This window comes from Bos indicus, chromosome 18 (assembly GCF_029378745.1).
Source record: "Bos indicus isolate NIAB-ARS_2022 breed Sahiwal x Tharparkar chromosome 18, NIAB-ARS_B.indTharparkar_mat_pri_1.0, whole genome shotgun sequence".
NCBI lineage: Eukaryota > Metazoa > Chordata > Mammalia > Artiodactyla > Bovidae > Bos > Bos indicus.
The window spans coordinates 3441206-3458288 of NC_091777.1; the positions used below are offsets into that span (position 1 = coordinate 3441206).

Sequence of the window (17083 nt, forward strand, 5' to 3'; positions counted from 1 at the left end):
CGCCTCAGAGCAACCATCCCGTGGGGGTCTGAATGCAAAATTTTTCTGTTGAGTCAGAGAGATATAAGCAATGAGGTACTAAAGTCAAAAGGCAGAATAAAGGAGAGGCAGTGGGGAACTAAAGTGAAAGGGTCTTCAGTCTTGCAAACACCTCCGAGAGAATGGCCAGCCTTTGGAAGGGGTGTGTTGATCTCCTCTATTCACAGGGGGGCAGGGGCAGGTTATCTCTCCACTAGTGGAACAAAGCACTTGAGCTTATAGTCAGGCAGAGGGGCAGGGTCCTCTGAGGCGGCTATTACGTATAACAAAAGAAAGAAAAGAAAGCTATAAAAAAATGTTGGAGAAGACTCTTGAGAGAGTCCCTTGGACTGCAAGGAGATCCAACCAGTCCATCCTAAAGGAAATCAGCCTTGAATACTCATTGGAAGGATTGATGCTGAAACTCCAATACTTTGGCCACCTGATGTGAAGAACTGACTCACTGGAAAAGACCCTGATGCTGGGAAAGATTGAAGGCGGGAGGAGAAGGGGACGACAGAGGATGAGATGGTTGGATGGCATCACCGACTCAATGGAAATGAGTTTAACTAAGCCCCGGGAGTTGATGCTGGACAGGGAAGCCTGGTGTGCTGCAGTCCATGGGGTCACAGAGTCGGACACAACTGAGTGACTGAACTGAATGACAAAAGCAACGAAAAGTAAGTCAAAGAAGCAGTTTCCAACCTAGAGTCAGAATTGGCTTCTTCTTTGCAACGTTGTCTTGGCAATAATTTATGGGGTCCTTCCCCTCCCGCCAAATTCAGCATCTTTAGCCTCTCCCCATAGTCTCTTCCCACTGTCCAATCGTGGGTAATCATCTTTTTGATAACAGAAGAGATCCTCTGTTGGGATTCATAAGATATTGGAGGTTTCTTGCAGAGCTCTGCATCCCTCTGGGGTGTTAGAAACATTCTATATCTTGACCAAAGTACTACCACTTCACCTAAGTGTATAAATACATAAATATTCATTAAGCTACACATTTAAGACTTGTGTACTTTACTGTATGTTGTACCTAAATTAAAAAAAAAATAGAGAATGGATGGCTAGTCTCCTGCTACACTGTATGTCCATCTGCAATGCCTGGAAGTCAGTAGTTACCTTGTAACCATGGGGTAAGCTACCCAAATGGGACAATCCAATTTGCTGAAAATGGCAGGGCAGAAAACGTTTTATGATGTCACAGAATACTGAACCAACCTTGGAGACCCTCTTCTTGTGGACTATTGAAATGATACATTTTTATCACAAAGGGTTATCAGCTTTTAGCCATCACAGTGTGAAAGTGTACAAAAACTTTTGATGGTAACATATAGCACAGAAAGTGAAGTTAATAAGGCTCAAGTTCACATGTAAGTAGTGTTTAATCAGATCTTTGGACAGGAATTTTACCATAAACTAGTAAGTTGAACATAAAGGAAATACTTAAATAGATATGTTAAGTACTAAGCCTAAAAAAAAAAAACCCATACTTAAGGTGGAAATCTTCATTACAAAAGCTTAAATTCATTGGCCACTGAAAAAGAAAAATCAGTTCAAGTGCACAGAGTTGAAAGTAATCTTTATTGATAAACATTTATACCAGAATTAGAAATTTCAGTAGAAAAATAAAATTTAAATAACTTTCTGTGGTACAAAGATTTGATCAGTTTGACTGCAGCATTTAGTGAAATAATCTAATACAAAAAGTTAAGCTGACTTTACCACAAGCAGGGTAACAATGCACAGAACAGAAACACATGTACACAGAACCTTCTGCGTGTGGACAGCACCAGGACCTCAACTTCAGGAGATGATCTCCTAGGGAAGGTTGGTGTGCACTGCAGTTGTATTAAGAACTTCATTCAAACCAGAGTAGCTTTTGGAATCAAAAGCTAACATACAATTTAAAGACTTAGGAAACCTAAGAGCTTAAAGATAGCTACTTGCATGAACTTTATCTCCCTAGTTGAGACATTTCCTAGGTAATGTTCTGGATTAGTAAATAGTACAATGAAACACCTTTGTCTTGGAATATTCATTACTCATTTGTATTGGATTTAAGTTTACATGAAATGTTTTTCTCCTAAAACCTTTATCTCAAAGAATCCAGAAATCAGCTTTTCATGGTTGGGGGTTTCTCCTTCCCACTAAAAGAAAAGTGGATGCATAGCTGGGGCAGGGGTGGTTTCACGTGTCTCCAGGCAAGTCAGGAGTTGGCAAAACGTCTCAGAAGCTTTATGTGAAAAAATAAAATGTTCAACACAAATGCCAGTACTTTTTCATCTGAGCAACCACCCCCAAATAATTGTGCATTTGAGGTGAGAAATTAAAAAGAAAAAGAAACCCTTAAGGACAATAAACATTCCTTATAATTCAAATAGTTTCTTCCTGAAAACATTTCAAGCCACAAAGCTCAAGTTATATAAAGTCTATATTCATTTATTCACAGAATGTTCACATACTGGGATGGATGAAACATTCAATAATCTGAAGATCCATTTTACATTTGAAGTTCTTAAAAACAGTGGATAATCAAACAAGAAACAGATGAAAACAAAGACAGCTTTCAAAATGCATTAGTTCTTGTGTTTTGGCTCTAGAAGTGAAGCAACCAAACATTTAAGCCATGGATCAATATGTTGAAAAATTAGTTTTTGGGGAGAGAAGCCCACTGACCACTAGCCCATACTCAATTTGTGAAACTCTATCCAAAGGAATGTTTTCAGTGAGAATGCTGGGACATCTTTCAATAGAGATGAAGGAAAACTTCTTAAGCTGAAGGGCTACGTTTCAAAATCCAACTATTGAATTGAAAAATGGAGTCTTGAGCTAAAGACATAAAAATTTGTTTGAAAGAAAGATTTGAGCATTGGAGAGTAATCTTGTTGGGGAATTTGTAAGGATATTTGCCTGTGTACAACTCCTACAATTTTTCACCTCATTAGAGTATATCTATTACTGTAATTTTGATAAGTAGTCTAATGGCCTATTAGTTAAAAGAAAATGTCCACTTACTTTTTCGGATCCTTTTTAATTTTTCTCTGTGACCATCTCCTGGCTATTTTTAATCAGAAGCCAGAGTGCATATTGCTTAAATCAAACAGCACTGCACATGACCTTATGGGCAGGTAGCTTCACACTCATAATGAAAACTTTCCTTTTAAAATGTCATATTTAATGACCAGAAACTATTTTGAAAACAGATAACAACAACTGTATTTCATACAAACCAGTTTATGCAGTTAAGGATAAAGTCAGATATTTAATTTTTGCAATCCTTTTTCTTTTGAAGGTCACAGTTTTTAGGCCTTTAGATGAAAAAGAAAGCTAGGCATTCGAAGAAAAATTAAAAGAGCTAAAATTGGGTTTAAAAAAAAAACTCTGATATTTAATTTTGTTTAAGGATATAGATTCTCTTGAAAGGAAATATAAAGGGCACAGTGGAAGGTATATTTGAAAATTAAACTTTAGGCACTTTCTGGGAGTCATACCCACCACTGTAAAATGGGCTTAAGACCCACCACTAGGTAACCACATTAAGACTAGGAAATCAATAACCCCTAATTCCAGTTAAAGCTGCACTTTTACAATTTTTTAAGAGCCATGAGCAAACCAAAGTCACTAAAAAAAAGGTAACAGAATGTTTAAAGTATCTTTCTGTGTGTATGTCTCAATGTCCAGTGAGTATCCTGATCAATATGGCTGAGAATTTTCCATTCAAACTATTTAATAGGGCGTGTTTCCAATTAAACTAAATAAAATCAATAGACTATAAAGTGATAGGAAAAGGTGATACAGGAGTTCTGTGGAAAAATTCTCAATTACCTAGCTTATTTTGAGAAAATGTACAAAACAGGAAATTCACATATCTTAAAATATATAAAATAATCAGAGGTCAAAATATTATTCATAAAATGTCACAGCATTCAGGAGTTAGCTTTTATTTATTTAAATAGTGGAACTGAAGCCACTACTTGAGTTATAGGTTTTGTGTGTGTTTTATTTCTCCAAATTTGTTCTCAACGTTATGCTCGACCAAAACCTACTTGGCACTTACTGTCATGAAGATGTGGCAAGGGTTTGCCAAATTTTAATCCAGATTTGATCAAATAAGATTTCAGTACAGTTTACTGTGCTCAGAAGTAAACCAATATGTTCTACAGTTTCTCTGAAACACGCAAGGCTGCGTTTTTCTCACAGGACATTGTAAATTTCAGTGTGAAGGATGCCAACCCAGAAGCACTGCTGACTGGGCTTGGGTAAAGATGCACCTGTAAAACTGCCTGATTTGAATATGTAAAAACAGAAAGAAAAGAAACTTGATTTTTTTTTTTTGGTTGAGAACAATGAGTCCAAAAAGATCTTTAATTCCTGGAACTTCAAACTGAAGAAAGGACCGAAGTGTTGTTCTTCATACCGTTTGAAGAACTAAGAAAACGCTACATCCCATAATGTATTATTTTTGAGGATTCTATAAAACCGATTCACCATCATAGCACAAGGGCATGTGCTATAGAGTAGCTAAAATCCGTAAAAAGGAGACCACTACGACACAAAACGTCTGTCCAGTGCCCAAGGTAAGGGCTTCAAACGGAATCATTTCCTTTCCTGCTGCTCGATACACTCCAGCAATTGCTGCACCTGTTCAAAAATTCAAGTGTGTTAAAAAATTAGAGGGGGGTTAATATAATCAGAAAAATATAGCACTTAAAACTCTAAGTAGAAAAAACATAAAATAAATTAAAAAATAAAACTCTAAGAATGATTTAAATTTTTTACATTAAAATTTAAACATTACAGAAATGTTTTTGTTTTCCCTATTCTTTTTGCTAACTACTCTTGGTTTTAAGTATTCCTTATATGGTTTGCAAGTCACCAACAAATGTTTTTAGAAAAGGGACTCTTTCAAACTAAGTCTCCTAGATATATTGAATAAAATCACCTGGAAGTCATAACCAAAATCACAAAGACTGTAATATTCACATAACCCGATTACAAACTTAAAACATCTTATTCCCCAGGCACGTAACAGATACCTAACAAATTCCTGGCAATAAATGATAGAAAATCCTCTGCGTGAGGCTGAGCAAGGAATATTTCAGGAGCAGTCACAGGGAAACCCCACTCCCTCTTGTACTATACTCAGAGTTCCCTTCAAGAAATGGATGGAGGAAATGCCCTGAATGCCCAGATGGTCCACTGCTGTGGCCCGGGGTTCAATCCCTGGTTTGGGAACTAAGATACCACAAGCTGTGTGGCACAGCTTAAAAAAAAAGGCGGGGGGCGGGGAGGAAGAAAGGAAGCGAGTGGGACTCTAAGCCCAGCAAGTTGCTATTCATTCAAAGGGCTTGAGGTGAGGGATACTCCGGGATTCCTTTCTATTTCCCATGTCATTCTGTTGGTCACTATAACTTCCTACATATTGAATAAACAGAACAAACAGGTATCTGTTTCTACTCAGGTACCCTGAATTGCTCACAGGGACTCAGCATTATACTAAGAAAGTCAAGAATTCATTCATTTGAAAAGAACAGATCCAAAGTTCCCAGATAATCTTCTCCTGACCCCAGCCCAAAATGCTCCAAACAGAATTCTTCTTGGTCAGAGAATACAGCTGGGGACACAAGACAGAAAGCACAAGCACGAAACAGATTTTGAATAATGCAGGACGATATATACTGTTTCGATCAAGTGTCGACACCTTGCCCATTGTGATATGATGGTATATTAACATATTTGAAGGAGAATAAAGAGCAGTGCTACTGGCAGTACATGCACACTGTGCTATTAATACTACCCTCTGAGAGGCATGTGTTCCTTTGGGCCTCTTTGTAATTTATCTCCAAAAAAAGTGGGTTGGATCAGAAGAAGCTTAAAGAACTTGAACTGGGCCCCAAAGTGGGATTTGGATGATGAAGGGAAGATAGTTAAAAGCAAACCAGAAGGAGCGGCAAAATGGGAAGGGAATAGATTGTATGCACTAGAGTCAAAGAAGGATACAATTACTACGTGTTAGATAGTCTCTGTTTTATATACACACATTATTTCATTTAGCCATCACACAGCATTGCTATTATACCAATGAGAAATCTGAAACAGGTCCTGGGGGCTAATAATCCAGTTAGAAAACTAGAGCAGAGGCTCTCTAAACATAGCAGTAGGTGATACAGTTAAAAATATTGTTTAAGGCCAGTTATGGAAACTCCTTAATGCAGACAGGAGAAAATTAGCCTCCCCACCGCCTTATCACAAAGGTTTCACCATCTACAGAACACAGAGAAACTAGGCCACCTTGTCCCCAAAAAAACCCCTGAAGTCAAAGAGACAGGGGAATTTCTGCTTGAAATTCAAAGTTTAAAATCACAGTGAAAAAAAAAAAGTTACATAAACCGAGAAAAAAGTCTGAAAGCATATAATGAAATGCAAACTGTGGTTACCACACAGGAATACAGTAATGGAGAATCTTTGTTTTTGCTTTCTTATAATTTTTAATTTATATAAAATATACATGCTATTTTTATTTTGTTATGAGCTTAAAAATATTCTCAGCCCTATGACATGAACAAAAGCTGCACCCCCACCCAAAAGATACCACACAGATAAAAATAATGTATAATTATGAATGTTGCTCAAACTCTTATTCAGAAAGTCCTAAGAGTTAAAAAAAAAAAAAAAAAAAAAACAGGCACTTTTCTAAACAAAATTCCCTCCATCCTTAAAATATCTACACCCGGATGAAGGGAAGTAATTGGTCAAGCAGATTGCAATGCCACAGATCAGTGAAGTGACAGCTGAGGAGAAAGGAGAGCAGTCGCTTCCAAAAAGCCAAATATCCTCTTGGTAGTGGTCAAGACCACAAGGTGTACCTCACAAAGCTTAACGTGGCCTCCCCAAAGCCACGAGACAGAATCTGACTCAGGAAGTCAAAGATGTCATCCAAGTAAGAGGGGACTGAGGCGAGAAGAGAACAGTATATAAAACACAGGGCCCGCGCACAAAGAGCGCGCTACTTCTTTATCCCACTCAGACACGTTTCTAAAACGGCTCCTAAAGTTAACTGACTATTCATATGAAATGTTTCGACTGTATTTTAAACGTCTAACATACTTGTCAAGATTCCAGCAGTAATTGGTCCCACGATGCCCATCAACAGGATGCTTACAGACATGAACCTACCATATTTGTGATGTCTGAGGGTGAAGAGGGCCAGTAATCCGGCAGGGACGTGAAAGAAGAGAGAAGACACCAGTGCCCACAGGAACACACCATACCACATCTCTGCAAGGGAGAGCAAAGAAAGGTTGGACGTCACCAGCTTCCCCAGGGCGGTCGTGACAAAGGCGCGGTCATTATACTCAATTTTAAATTATTTAAGTTATTTACGTTATTTCAATTTTAAAACAATTCTGTTGCAGTGGCGGTTCATCAGTCAAATATCCAAACACTGATGGTTTTGGAGGGATCACTAAACTATGGCCACCCCCTGTTTTTGTGCGGAAAGTCTTAGCGGGACACAGACATGCCTGTTCATTAAGTCTTGTCTATGGCTGCTTTCAAGCTCCCAGAGCAGGGCTGAAACAGTGACAGAGACCATAGGACCTGCAAAGCCTAAAATATTTATAATCTGGCCCTTTACAGAAAAGGTTGGCCGACTCCTGACAAGCTACCCCTATTCCCAAACACTGAAGAAAAAGTTCACCCAGATTTGGAAATTCACTTATGTGATTTCCCTTTCACAAGGACAAGTGTGAGCACCACTGACAGGGCGCCATGCGCAAATGCCTGACCTCTCTCCTCGGTGGCAGCTCCAGAGGCTAGTGCGCACACCACTCCCCGAGAGGTGCCACCCTCCCCATCCGCCCCTCCAGCCCGGGCCCTGCTGCACACTGGCATCGCCCACTGGGGCCTCCTTGGACACCATCCACTGCCAGTTCGTCCCCAACCCAGGAAACAGTGCCAGGCAGCTCCCTGCTAAGCAGCAACCCCATCTTTAATCCCCGAGTCCTCAGCAGCTCCTCCCCAAGCCACCTAAGAGACTCTGGCTGCTGTTACACCCCCGGTGTGCACAGAGCTCTGTGAGGACGTGGGAATGGCAGTGCCCGGGGGTGGACAAACAGGACACAAACCTGCCTCCAGGAGCTCAGGGACTCTGCTGCCCAGCTGACAGCCTTGCCATCACGCGGCTTCCGCTGGAGCCCCCCAGGTTTTAGAGACAAGCACTGCTCACCACAGCAACTCAAGGGCCCGCTAGAGTGCGGCTCCTCACTGGCTGCGGTGAGCCATGCGGGCGGTGAACTGGGGTGAAGCCTTAATCTGCCAGAGACACAGGAAGTTGGTAACTTCAATAAAAGTGTGTCTGGACACTTGGGTGTGCTACCCAACTGCCATGGGATGAATCCATGTGCGGAAGCCCTAATCCGACAGGACCGTGGACTTACAAGAGGAAGACAGATTTCTCTCTCTCTGTGCCTCTCCTCTTTCTCTCCCCATCGAGTGAGGACATATCAAGAAGATGGCCCAAGAGGGCCCTCAGCCTGACCGTACCGGCACCCTCATCTTGCACTTCCAATCTCCACCTGTGTTGGTTAAGTCACTCGGTCCATGGTGCTTTGTTCCAGCAGCCCTGGCAGACACCAACACTCCCCTGTTCCCACTTCCCTGGAGCAAGGAGGCTTGCTGGGCTAGCAACTCACACCTCAACTTTTCTAAAAGCTGAAAGACCTGTGTGCAAACAGGATCTGGTGCAGCAAGTCGGCTCCTCCCTGAGTCTCTGAGGGGGAGAAGCAGTGTGCACCTTCCTACATACAGCCCTAAGTCACATCCATTTGCTCTCCCACTGCCTCCATACTTTATATAGCGTCACTTAAGTCACTCTAAGTAGGAAAGAAAGGCTTTATCATATTAGATGAACAGTACAATTTATAAAACGCTTTCAGAGGATAAAGTAGTACAGAACACTAATAGTTAAGGCAAACCTCAATCAATAAAACACTTTTAAAAAGCTAAGTGATATCCCGTTAATACTGCACCTTAATCTGCCATCTATTTAACAGCTATTTATTGATCACATAGTACTTTTCATTTCCCTGGCTCTATACACTGTCAAACATCTTTGTCTATCTATTTTACAGTATTTCCTTATGCACTGTTTCACATAAAGTGCATTATCTTCAACTTTGTTTACTTTGGCAGCTAAAGTCACATCATTTCCCCAAGGTGAAGAATAAGTCAGGTTAGTAACCTGAAATAAATGTTATAAGGGAAACCAGACTAAGCACTGGTGGCAGAAGAGGCCCCAAAGATGCCCACATCCTCAACCCAAAGCCTATGAAAATTCGACCTAACAAAAGGGGGTGTGCAGGTGTGATGAGATTAGACATCTTGCAATGCAGGGGGGGTAGTATCTTGGATTTTATAGGTGGGCCTACTGTAATCAAGGGTCCCTGGAAGAGAGTCACAGTCAAAGAGATCTGAAGATGCTGTGCTGCTGGCTTTAAAGATGGAGGAAGGTGCCAGAAGCCAAAGGACGTGGTGACCTCTAGCAGCTGAAGACACGAAAACAAATTCTCCTTAGAGCCTCCAGAAGGAAGATGGCTCTGCTGACTCATTTGGACTTCTGACCTCCAAGACTAATAAATCTGTGTTGTTTTAAGCCACTAAATTTGTGGTGAGTTGTTTCAGTAGCCACAGCAAGCTAATACCAGTACTGAGAGTTCATTCATTCAGCAAATACTTACAGAGCCCATTCCATATGTCAGGCACGTCAATGAACAAGAACAGAAATTTTAAAAAGACAAAGATCCCTGCCCAGAGGGTGTCTGTATCTTTAAGCATATTCTTCAGTTTGAGTTAAACAGAAGGTCACATGGCGGACCTCTTGGGGGGAATTCTGTGCTCCCTGGCCCTCTAGCTGCCACAGTCGAGTCCCCTGTCTTCCGAGCAAGGGGTCAAGACCAAACTGGCCCCAATAAGCAGAAACAGGAGCACAGAACAAGTGGGCAGAGTTAGGCTTGGCGCCCAGCTGTCCTTTCAGCTTGCCCTGCTCTGCCTTACGTTCCAGGTCAAACAACTGTGCCTCTGTAGCCAGGGTTCACCACCCCAGTCCTGCAACTAACTCCGCGCTGGCCTGCCTAGATGCTAAGTGCCCACTGGCCTGCATCTGTCCACACTGCCCACTGTGAGACCCCTCTCTTACCCACCCCCACCTACCTGCCAGGGGATCCATCTGTTTCCTTGTGAAATACTAATACAAATATATCTGGTTTCTACTCCTGATGCGTAAAACCGTTTAAGATAATGGTGCTAGGAAAATCTTTTTTTCTAAGACTTAATCTATGACCCTGGTTCCTGAGGAAGAGCTCCTAAATTCCTTGGAATTTCCAGGAGTGTCTTTTGTTCTCATAAGGCAACTCTTGGTGGGCTCCTTGATGGGCGCTGGTCACCAGAAAGGCCAGGCCATGATTGTAAGCTTGGAACCTTCAGCCCTACTCTCCATTCTCAGGAGAGAGGAGGGGGCTAGAAGCAAGTTATTAATCGGTCATGCCTAAGTGATGAAGCCTCCATAGATATTTCAACAGTACGGAGGGCAGAGAGTTTCTGGGCTGGTGAAGACACCTATGTGCTGGGAGGGTGACCCACCCCAGCTGCACAGGAACAGAAGCTCCTGTGCTCAGGGACCCTTCCAGCCTTCACCCTGCTTATCTCTTCATGTGGTGTTCATTTCCATCCTTTACATCTTTGGGAACATACCAGTCACCTGGTAAGTAAACTGTTTTCCTGAGTTCTGTAAGCTGCTCTAGCATTTTCACTTGAACAAGAAGGATGACATGGAAACCTTAGCTGGTCAGAGCACATGCGAAAACCTAGCCTTTGACTGGCATCTGAAGTAGGGGTTGGGGCAGTCTTGTGCAACTGGGCCTTTCACCTGTGGGACTGAAGCCAGCTCCAAGCAGACAGTGTCAGAACTGAACCGAGTTGCAGGACACCAACTGGTGTCCAAAACTGCTCAGTGCATAGAGAAATGATATCTGGTACCAGAAGTGCTGTGAGCACAGTGGCAGTGCGAGAGTAAAGGGAAACTGAGTTTTTTCGAGGTATTCTTCCTCTCCTAACAAGGAGGACTGGCCCACCAGGACTATCAACCATAGCCTGCCACCTCTCTCCCGAGGCCACTGCCTAACTGCCCACTTATCCCTGGTTCCTGAATGGGCCCTTCTGGCCTGCCTCAACCTTAACGGTCTCTTGGCCCTAGCCCCGGCTAGCTCTTATCTGCCCTGATCTGGCCTTTCATCTATTCTCCACACAAAACCAGAAAGTCAGTGGTAATGGGGACAAGGTTTCTTGTTGGAGTGATGACAGTATTCTCAAGTTGTTTTTTGTGGTGATTGCAAACTCGGCAAAAAAATCATTAAATTGTATACATGAAAAAAAAAAGTGAATCAGATCATCTTTCCTCTGCTCAAAACCCCTCGAACACAGCTTTGGGGGATCTGACCTCACCCCCTGCCCCCGTGCCCACGCCGCCCCTCCTACCGCACTGGCCTCCTTCACGTCACTGCAGTGAGCTCCCGTCCCAGGGCCTCTGCACCTGCTGCCCCTGGCCCAGAATGCCCGTCTCCGGACAGCTGCGTGGCGGCTGCTCATTCCCTTTCAGATTTCACCTCCAATGGCATCATCTTAGAGGGCTTCCTCGTGACCTTATGTAAAACAAGCATTCCGCTCGACACATAAGACCTGCCACTTACTATCCCCCTACCCAATCTTACACTCACACTGTCTGTTCCATTTCATATTTTTATTTATTTTGCCATATTGCAAGGTATGTATGATCTCAGTTCCCTGACCAAAGACTGAACCTGAGCCCCCTGCACTGGAAGTGCTGGACTGCCAGGGAAGCCCCTCCTTTCCGTACTTTTAAATTTTGTTTCCTCTTTCCCCTTTAGAATGAAAGTTCTTTTGTTTTGTTCACTAACACACCTTTTCTTGGTGCCTAGAAAATAAGAGACACACAATAGACACCGAGTAAATCTGCAGACCGAATGAGTAAATGACTGATCCAAGTGTGATGTATTCTTGATCCCAGCAATGGCACAACTAAAACATTAGTGGGTTTTAGTTTATCAGACGGCACACTCTGGGGAACCCCTGGGGCTCCAGCAGCTAGGACTCTATGCTCTCACTACTGAGGGTCCAGGTTCGATCCCCGAGTCTGAGAACTAAATTCCCACAAGCCATGCGGCGTGGCCAAAAACAAAAGAGAGAGGGGGGAAGATATACTTTGATATTGAAAGTATTAATGAGATTCATCCCTTTAGAAAGTGAATTTTATTCCTGATACAAGAGGGGAGAATAATTTGCCTTTCTCAGCATTCAGATTTGTTAAAAATGACCACCAAAGAAATCTGAACTACTTGGAATAAGAAGGGTTAGGCAGAAAACTACTACTACTACTACTACTACTACTACTACTAAGTCACTTCAGTCCGACTCTGTGCGACCCCAGAGATGGCAGCCCACCAGGCTCTCCCGTCCCTGGGATTCTCCAGGCAAGAACACTGGAGTGGGTTGCCATTTCCTTCTCCAATGCATGAAAGTGAAAGGTGAAAGTGAAGTCGCTGTCGTATTGGACTCTTAGCGACCCCATGGACTGCAGCCTATCAGGCTCCTCCATCCATGGGATTTTCCAGGCAAAAGTACTGGAGTGGGGTGCCATAGGTCTAAATTGCAAATGCAGGTTTAAAAAAATCAATTCAAAGCTTCCGGACAGTGATAAACCACAGAGTATTTCAGAGCAATGACTTTGCCATATTGAGTTGGCATAAAAAGCAAGTAACCTTTTCTGTGGGGCCAAAATAGAAACAATTCCAGAATCAGGACAATGAATGAGATTCACTGTCAGCAGGTTTTGGTGCCTCAGGAAGGATTACATTTCATGTACCTATTGAATCCATCATTCCAGCTGAAGAAGAGACACAACAGGGAGGCTATATGTTTACCCCGTGTGTTTACTCATCACATTCCAATCAGCTTGTGTCCATGGGCTGTATCTCATGCATGTTTATAACTCCAGCATAACTCCAGCCCAGAGCCTGCACTTGATCACTAAATACATCCTGAATGAATGATCCATGGTGATCACTACCCCCAAGTTATATATCCACTGAAGTACCAATAAACTCAAGTACAGACTGCAGTTTAATATTTCAGAACAACTCCTGACAGGAAAACAATATGCTTAGCTACTGATTCTTTACTATAACATAGTAGAACTATCCTCCCAAATCCACTTACCTCAATCTTTTTTTTAAAAGAGGAGGCAACTAAAAGCCAGAGAAACTGAACAAAATGTTCAGTTTCAAACTATCACCTCACATATGACTTATTGATTATGGTAACCTTATGGTGGAGAGATCTGATAAACACCATTTTCACCAAATGATTAAACTTAGTGTTACCAATAAAGGGACAAACTGACATTAAATGTCTCCTAATGTGGTGCTCTGGGAAGTGTACATCACCTATGTAGGTAGCATCCTGATCAAAAATGTTTAATCTGAATCTAACCATGAAGAAATAATCAGATAACTCAGACTATGGGACAGTCTAGGAACAGTTAGCCTGGTTTTCAAAAATGTCAGTCTCAAGAAACTGAAACAAAGATGGAGGAACTATTCTGGATTCAACAAGACTGAAAAGACAACTATATGCAATGTGTAACCCTTGATTAGATCCTGGAATTTTTAAAGAAAGGTATAAATGGCATTATTCAAACAACTGAGTATCTTTCAATAAGGCCTATATATTAGATAATATTCTACCGATGTTAAATGTGTTAACACATTCCAGTGCAATATGTTTTTCTAGGCTGTGGCAGAAAATGTCCTCATTTTAAATGATACATGCTATAAAGCGTTAGCTGTCAAGTGCCATTATTTGTGTAACCCCCTTTCTCTTTTCTGCAGAAACTAAACATATTATGCACATGCATATATGTATTTAGACAGGAAGCAAAAGAATCGAAATATTAATAATGAACCTAAGTAAAGGGTATACAGGTATCTGTTACACTAACATTTCAATTTTTCAGTAGGTTTAAAATTTTTCCAAATAAAGAGCTGCGAGAACAGTAATAGACCAATCCGGTCCAGTAGAGCCTTCAGACTGCATGAACATTTCATTTTTTGGACATGGTCTCCAGAATGCCAATATATTTCTGTTGTCATTGTCAAATGTGATCTTAGTATCGTTTGATACCTTTTGCCAGATTATCATTATAGGCATGATTTCAAGCTAACACCTGCATCTGTTTCAACGTGTTTTTTATCTTATTAACTACTTCACAGACCTGTTGGGGAAAATACTAGAAAAGTAATACACTGCAAGTCCCTGGTGTCCGCTGAATGGCGCCTGGCGGTCGCTGCCCAGCGGATGAGAAATCACAGGTGCCTTGTTTACCAGTTTTAACTGTAGTCAGTAATCCAACCTTCCTTCCTTTGCAGGTCTCAGGCCGGTTCTTGCATTGTTTACTGAGTGAAAGTATCTGTCAGCTTTGCTGGAGGGCCCAACCTCACCCTTCAAACACCCCTGATCTCAGTCTTCTTGCCTTTAAAAGGGCCAACACATAACACTACTCTCCCCTCCAAGGCTTTATTTTCAGTCTTTCCAAGTATTTTCTCCTCCTCTCAGTTTTCCGAGCCCGATAGCTTTCTATCTCGATTTCTAAGTTTGAAAACCTCTGCTCTCAAGCCCAGCCGAGATAAGTGGCATAAGAATCAGAAAGGCGCCGTGTCGACGTTCTCGAACAGGAGTGGGAGACGAGGCAACAGGTCTCCAGAAAGGGATTCCTAGAAAGAGAGGCTGGCGGAGGGGGTGGATCTGGACGTGGGTAGCAGCGATCGGCAAACAGCCTCCCGGTGCAGAGGCTGGGCTACCTACCCTACGCACAGCGGGTGCCTGAGTTCTGACCGATGGCCCTCAGACCGGCCGGGACGACGCACCGTCCGAGGCACGAAAGCCCAGAGGCCGGGGCGGACGAAAGCGGCTGGGGTTGTCCAGTGCCCCCGCCCGCCAAAAGGAGGCGAGGACCGCCTCCCGTGCCCCAGACGAGGAGGGGCGGCCGCCACCAGGGCGCTGCCGAGTTCCCTCCTGAAGCAGGGGCGTTTGGGAACTCCAGAGAGCAGGACGACTTCGGGCGGGGGCCGAGTTCCCCTCACCGACGGGGCCCACCGCGGGATCGGGGTGGCCCGCCCGAGGGGCCCGCGGCGAAGTGGCGAGGGGAGGCGGAAGGGCTGCCGTCCCCAGCTCTCGGCCGACGGAGAGCCGACCCCCGCGGGGCCGCCGGTACCTGGGAAGGAGCAGAGCGATGTGGAGTTGGGGCACAGCGTCCCGTTGCCCACCCGCGGCACCAGCTTCAGGCTGAGGATCTGCTGCAGGAGCCCGGCCGACGCCCCGCTGCCGCCGCTCCCCTCGCGTTCCATCCCGCCGCCATTCACCGCAGAGGGCTGAGGGAGAGCGCCCGAGGGGCCGCTGAGGGAAGAGCGCCCGAGATGCTGCCGCAGCGCGAGCTCGCGTACGGCCTGCTCCGCTCCCCACACCTCCGCAGCCACAGCGTCACCTTCGGCCGGGGCCCTCTTCCTCCTACCCCAACGGCCCTGCCAAGTGACGGCTCCTTTCTCCAATTACAGGGCGCCGCCGACGGCAGGGGCGGGGCGAGGGGCGTTCCCGCCCCTGACGTTGCGTACGGCTCTCGGAGACCTGGCCCCCTACGGCCTACGCCCCCTACTGGAGAAGTAGTTCCTGCTCCGGTGGGGCGCGCTCGGCTCTGTCCTTCTCTGCAACGCCACCTAGAAGAAAGGAGTGGAATTACATATAGATAGCGAGGGAGAGGGGCTTTCCAGGAGGCGCGAGTGGCCAAGATTCTGCCTGCAATGAGGGAGACACAGGTTCGATCTCTGGGTCGGGAAGATCCGCTGGCGGAGGGCATGGCAGCCCACTCCAATATTCTTGCCGGGAGAATCCATTGGACACAGGAGCCTGGCGGGGTGGCGGGCTATACAGTCCATGGGGTAGCAAAGCGACTGAAGGGACGAAGCATACCACGCACAGAGGAAGGGAGGGAGGGAGGTAGATGGATGGATGACAGATTATGGTTGGATAGACAGGTAGATACACATAGAGGTAGCTAGGTGGATAGAAAGATAAATACCTACATACATATGCATCTGGCAATGAGAATCAGACGGTTCAGCAACCAGGTGAAAGAAGCTGGAAGACGATGCAGCGATACCTTAAATATTTGGAAGGAAAACGATTTTGAGAGAAAACTTCACCTGAAACTAAAAAGGATTGTGTACAACGTAAGGAATATGTCAATAATCTTGTAATGACCGGGAACAGGCGGTTACTAGACTTCCTATAGTGGCCATTTCATGATGTATACAAATGTCATATCACTGTGAGGGTGTGTGTTAGTCCCTCAGTCGTGCCTGACTCTTTGTGACCCCATGGACTATAGCCCACCAGGCTTCTCTGTCCATGGGATTCTCCAGGCAAGAATACTGGAGTAGATTACCATTCCCTTCACCAGAGGAACTTCCCAACCCAGGGATCAAACCCTGGTCTCCTGCGTTGCAGGCAGGTTCTTTATCCTTTGAGCTACAGGGAAGTCCCTATGTTGTACACCTGAAACTCACACAATAGTGTTGGTCAACTATATTTCAATAAAAGAACTGAAAAGCAGTACAAACTCCAGGAAAAACACAAACCTACAAAAATTATGAAGCAAATATAAAGCAAACAAAACTTGGTGTGTGTGTATTTTTTGGACACCCACCACCTCCTTGTTTCCCTTATAGTGAGATGAAGAACTATAAAACTTTCAGAAGACAGCGTTGGATATCTTTGTCTCATGATAGTGAAGGGGTTCTTCGGCATAAAGAGCAAAGACCATAAAGGAAAGGATGTGTAAATTTAATTAAGACCTTGTGTTATTCAAGAGTTCATTAAAAAGCATTGAATACATTATGTTTTCCTTTTAATTCAAAGACATGCAGTTCAGTCACTC

At 43.9% G+C, this 17083-nt stretch overlaps 1 protein-coding gene across 2 annotated transcripts; it reads right to left on the minus strand.

Moving 5' to 3' along the window:
• Positions 1-1583: 1583 nt before the first annotated feature.
• On the minus strand, positions 1584-15683 carry TMEM170A (transmembrane protein 170A). Of its 2 annotated transcripts, none has more exons than XM_019979744.2 (3): positions 15365-15683; positions 7198-7299; positions 1584-4662 (listed from the first exon to the last, which is right to left on the minus strand). In XM_019979744.2, exons 1-3 carry the CDS (start codon positions 15495-15497, stop codon positions 4532-4534), a joined length of 366 nt encoding a protein of 121 aa, XP_019835303.1. In that variant the 5' UTR covers positions 15498-15683; the 3' UTR covers positions 1584-4531. The 2 variants fall into 2 exon arrangements, with proteins under 2 accessions (XP_019835303.1, XP_019835302.1); XM_019979743.2 differs by having other exon boundaries at positions 7129-7299; positions 15365-15682.
• Positions 15684-17083: the final 1400 nt, after the last annotated feature.

Excerpts from the sequence above, each read along its gene's own strand:
- TMEM170A (XM_019979743.2), bottom strand. The coding sequence starts at position 15,497 with ATGGAACGCGAGGGGAGCGGCGGCAGCGGGGCGTCGGCCGGGCTCCTG. Across the intron at positions 7,300-15,364 it reads ATCGCTCTGCTCCTTCCCAG|AGATGTGGTATGGTGTGTTC; the intron begins GTACCGGCGGCC and ends TCTCCCTTGCAG. Across the intron at positions 4,663-7,128 it reads TACTGCTGGAATCTTGACAA|GTGCAGCAATTGCTGGAGTG; the intron begins GTATGTTAGACG and ends ATTTTTGAACAG.